The sequence below is a fragment of the Etheostoma cragini genome, chromosome 5, assembly GCF_013103735.1.
Source record: "Etheostoma cragini isolate CJK2018 chromosome 5, CSU_Ecrag_1.0, whole genome shotgun sequence".
Classification (NCBI taxonomy): Eukaryota; Metazoa; Chordata; class Actinopteri; order Perciformes; family Percidae; genus Etheostoma; species Etheostoma cragini.
The window spans coordinates 30,762,786-30,766,796 of NC_048411.1; the positions used below are offsets into that span (position 1 = coordinate 30,762,786).

The window sequence follows — 4,011 nt, forward strand, 5'->3', positions numbered from 1 at the left end:
CCGGCCGGCGGAGGTCTGGAGCTCTGGACGGGCACCACCTTCTTCATCATCACCGGGCTGCCAGGCCCCCCCTCTTCAGGGCCCGCCCCACCCGTCGCCATGCGTGCCACCGATGGTTTAGGGCCCGCAGGCGGGTAACCAGCGCGGCCCCGCGGCTCAGCTCCTAAAGGAAGAATAAATAACACGACGACCATCAATCACCATGAAAAAAGTCATGTAAGCATTCCCATGAAACTGCGTACTTCCCCTTTAAGAAAAAACATCTTTTATCCGAGATGACATGGAGAAGTACTACATTACCCATAATCCTAAGCACACAGCAATGTGTCTGATTGTTGGAGCTCACTGTTGCCATGGAAAGGATTCCAGCACCCTGCTCCCTCTGAGGTCTATGATGGAGTCTCTTACCTTTGCCTTTTTTTAGGCTGTTTTTAAAATGTCATTTGGCGCCAATTTAAATGTTTTATGCACACGATTCATTTCGTAGCTGCTTCCAAACTCAAAACTCTTAATTTTAGGATTAAATTAAGCGTCAAGGGAGATACAAAAGAGGGAAAATTACTTCCGGAGGCGGTCACTGTCCTGCTCTTTTTTGGGCCTCACTCGGGTTCGGTGGGAGGAAGTGAAGACGTGTCGTCCATTTTTGTTTCATACAGGGGAGACGCGCATAATAATAATCCCTCTCCTGCTGCAGCGGACGCTGTGATGCTCCCTCGTCTCTCTGGATACTTTTGATGTTGCAGCTTTTTCGGTGCAAAGACACTGACCTACATACGAGGAGCTGCAGCTGGACGAGCTAATGTACATCAGCTGGCCAACAACATGCTCCAGCTACCGTGATGGGTCGGTCTGAGACCCCGTTTTAAATGAGTCAAAGTGATAAACATTTAGAGCAAAATGAATTTACTTGGACGCCCGGATAGCTCAGTTTGGAGAGCATGCGCCGAAGCACGCCCATTATTATTATTATTTTTTTATTTTTTATTTTTTCATGCCCATTATTATAATAAGTATTATGATTTATTTATTTTTGGGGCCCCCTGGATAGCCGAGTTTGGTGGCGTGCGCCCGATCACGTCTTTTATTTTAATTTAGTTTTTTTATTGTATTTTTTTTTTAATTTTAAATGTTTTAAATTGTATTTTTTTTAACATTTTATTTTTTTAAAATTAAATTTTTTTTAAATTGTATTTTTTTTAACATTTTATTTTTTTAAATTAAATTTTTTTTAAATAGTATTTTTTTTTAATTGTATTTTTTTTTAATTTAAATTTGTTTAAATGTTGAATTTTTAAAAAAAAAAAAATTTTTAAAGAATTTTATTATGGAATTTTAATCTTTTATTCTGATAGGACAGCTGAAGACATGAAAGGAGGGGGGGGGGGGGTGACATGCAGCTAAGGGCTGCAGATCATAGTTCCACCCGTGCCCGCTGGTCCTCTATGTATGGGCGCCAGATCTACCGACTGGGCTCTCCGGGCGCCCAGAGGTTTGACTCCGCCCTGCATCCCTTCTCTACATCTCATTCCGCCCTCTCTCCCCCCTCATGTCTTTTGGGGGTAGCTGAGTCAGTGGGGAGTGGGGTTGGGAACCACCGGAGAGTCACTGGTTCAAGTCCCCATACACACCAAAGTATGGTGGTGGACTGGTAGCTGGAGAGGTGTCTGAGCACTGCCAAGGTGCTCTTTAGCAAGGCACCAAACCCATTACACATTATTTATATTACTGTTATGTCTTCAGCTGTCCTATCAAAATAAAAGCCCAAAATGCCCAAACTAACTAATCCTCAGGGTTGGTGTTCTTCATTGTTGACGGTCAGTTTTGTTGCATAACGTTGACTCAGGTGATCAATCTGAAAGAGTGAAATGATAAAATGCGAGCCGAGCCATGCCATGCCATGCCATGCCATGCCATGCCATGCCACAGCATGCAGCTTCCTTCCGCACCGACAGCTTAATTGAGCTCTTCAACCCCCTCCTTGCCAACAGTGGGTGGTGCTGCCAAATTTGGGAAGCAGATAAAAGGTTTGAAAAGAGCACCGGGAGGCGGGTTGAGTGCAGATGATCTAATGAGCCTGGAAAGATCCATCTGACTTTTTATCTGCAACATTTTGGGGCCCAGACCGTCGAATGACTCATCAATTCATGGTTTAACAGCCAGTGCCGAAATCTGAGAACTGGACAAAAGTCAATCAGAATCACCCAAAAATAAAAATCTCAAAAAAAAGTAGGATACTAGTCAAAATAGCAACGGATAGACCGACAACCAATCAGAGCATTGGATTGACCTGCAACCAATCTCCCCATCATTGTATAAAGCCCGCCCTGACGATCTAATTGGTCAAACAGCTCTCTGAGCATAGTGGCTCCACAATGGATCAAGTCCAGACCGGCACCCAGGCTAATATCACAGTTTATTCCATAACAACTTCCCACAACTTTAACAACTCACTGCCGTCATCGGGAGGCGTGTAGGAAGCAGTTATTGAAATATCATCAACACTGTGGATGATTCGGCCATTTTTACAGCTAGAACAGTAGGTTTGTTTACATTGATATCATAAAATGTTTAACTTGGTTTTTACGTAAGTTAGACAACTGCACGTCCAAATTACCCCCCCCGCCAGCCTACCAGTCTCCATACCAAAACATGGGAAAACTCAACCCCCCCTACCTGATGGTCCCAAATGTATTTTCCCCTTTCTAAAACTGCTTTTCCATGTTTCACCTCCATGAATAATTGTGTAAACAGATATTTGTGCATTTACTTAAAATCCATGTAGTTATAGCCAGGTTGGGGACGACACTTGCAGTATCCGCGATGGGACTGAGCTCGGGGCTTTGGTGCCTTTTCATAGGACAAAATCGCTGTCAATCAAAAGGAGCCACAGCCTTTTGACGAACCCTCTAGTCGCAGCCCAATGTAAGTCGAGTGCAGCTTTGAGTCGCGCATGCGTCACTTTGCGACAAGTATTTAGCATACAAGATGCTAACGAGAGACTCCTGTAATGTCAAGCCAGTAAAATGGACCTACTTAACCAAGTTGGTTCACTGCTAGCTGAGCTACAAGTTAGCATCAAGCACAACAAAGGCTGTCAATTGAATGGGGTTTTGAGCTAACGTTAGCATCACACAACCACGCTAACGTTTCTAAAATTATTCCCATCTTCTGTTATTGTTTGTAATGAGAAAACTTTATTATTTCATGGATTTTGACTCAGATCTGCACTCTCTTCCTCACATTGAGCTGTGACCCTGGTCTTAATGTACCTGGGGGGTGTGGGGGGGTCGCAGCCTGCCTGGGCCCAGACGCTGCCGCCTCCTGGGCTCCCGCCTCGGCTTTAGACAACGGCATGGGCGACGGCAGGAACTGCTTCGGAAAACCTTTAAAGAACCAGGCCCCGGACCTCTTCCACACCTCGGAAAAAGAACACAGATACTAGGCTGACCATGTTTATATTTTTTGTTTTTATATATTATCTTAAAGCACCAACATTATAGGGTGGCCAAATTTTAATTTACAAGGAAGAGGACACTCGGCCGGCCTCGAGACACATATACAACATTTATCAATGTTGTTTTTAATTCCCCAAAATAACATGATTGATTCCACCCACCGCTCTTTGCCAAGTACAAATCTCTACTTTCATTAATTTTGGGGCGTCTTATTCAATTTTATAGCATTGTAAAACAAATGGAAGTGTTTTTGATATAGTATTGAGTAAAAGTTGACATATTCCAGTCTGTGATTATCATCAACATCCATTCCTTTAATTTTAGTCTCAATAATTCCTAATTTCTGCTTTCCTAACTCAAACATTAGGTATAATTTCCTATAAATGAGGTTTATTGACCATAAATTCAAAAAATAACTGTAAAACTAAAGTTAATAAGTTAGTGTTACGTAGTGTTAATCGTCAAAAAAGTGTCAAATATGAGGACAACATGGGGACAACATGAAGACAACATGAGGACAACATGAGGACAACATGGGGACAACATGAGGACAACA

General features: G+C 42.8%; 1 protein-coding gene across 1 annotated transcript in view; it reads right to left on the bottom strand.

Annotated features, from left to right (window-relative positions):
• LOC117945072 (rabphilin-3A-like) overlaps window positions 1–4,011 on the bottom strand; it is a 23,683-nt gene that overhangs the window by 16,634 nt on the left and 3,038 nt on the right. The window contains exons 4-5 of the mRNA XM_034872326.1: window positions 3,270–3,417; window positions 1–163 (exon numbers count right to left, since the gene is read on the bottom strand). The exon at window positions 1–163 is cut by the window's left edge and continues 5 nt beyond it. Of these exons, the coding sequence (XP_034728217.1) occupies window positions 1–163; window positions 3,270–3,417 (311 nt within the window). The remainder of the gene's footprint in view (window positions 164–3,269; window positions 3,418–4,011) is intronic.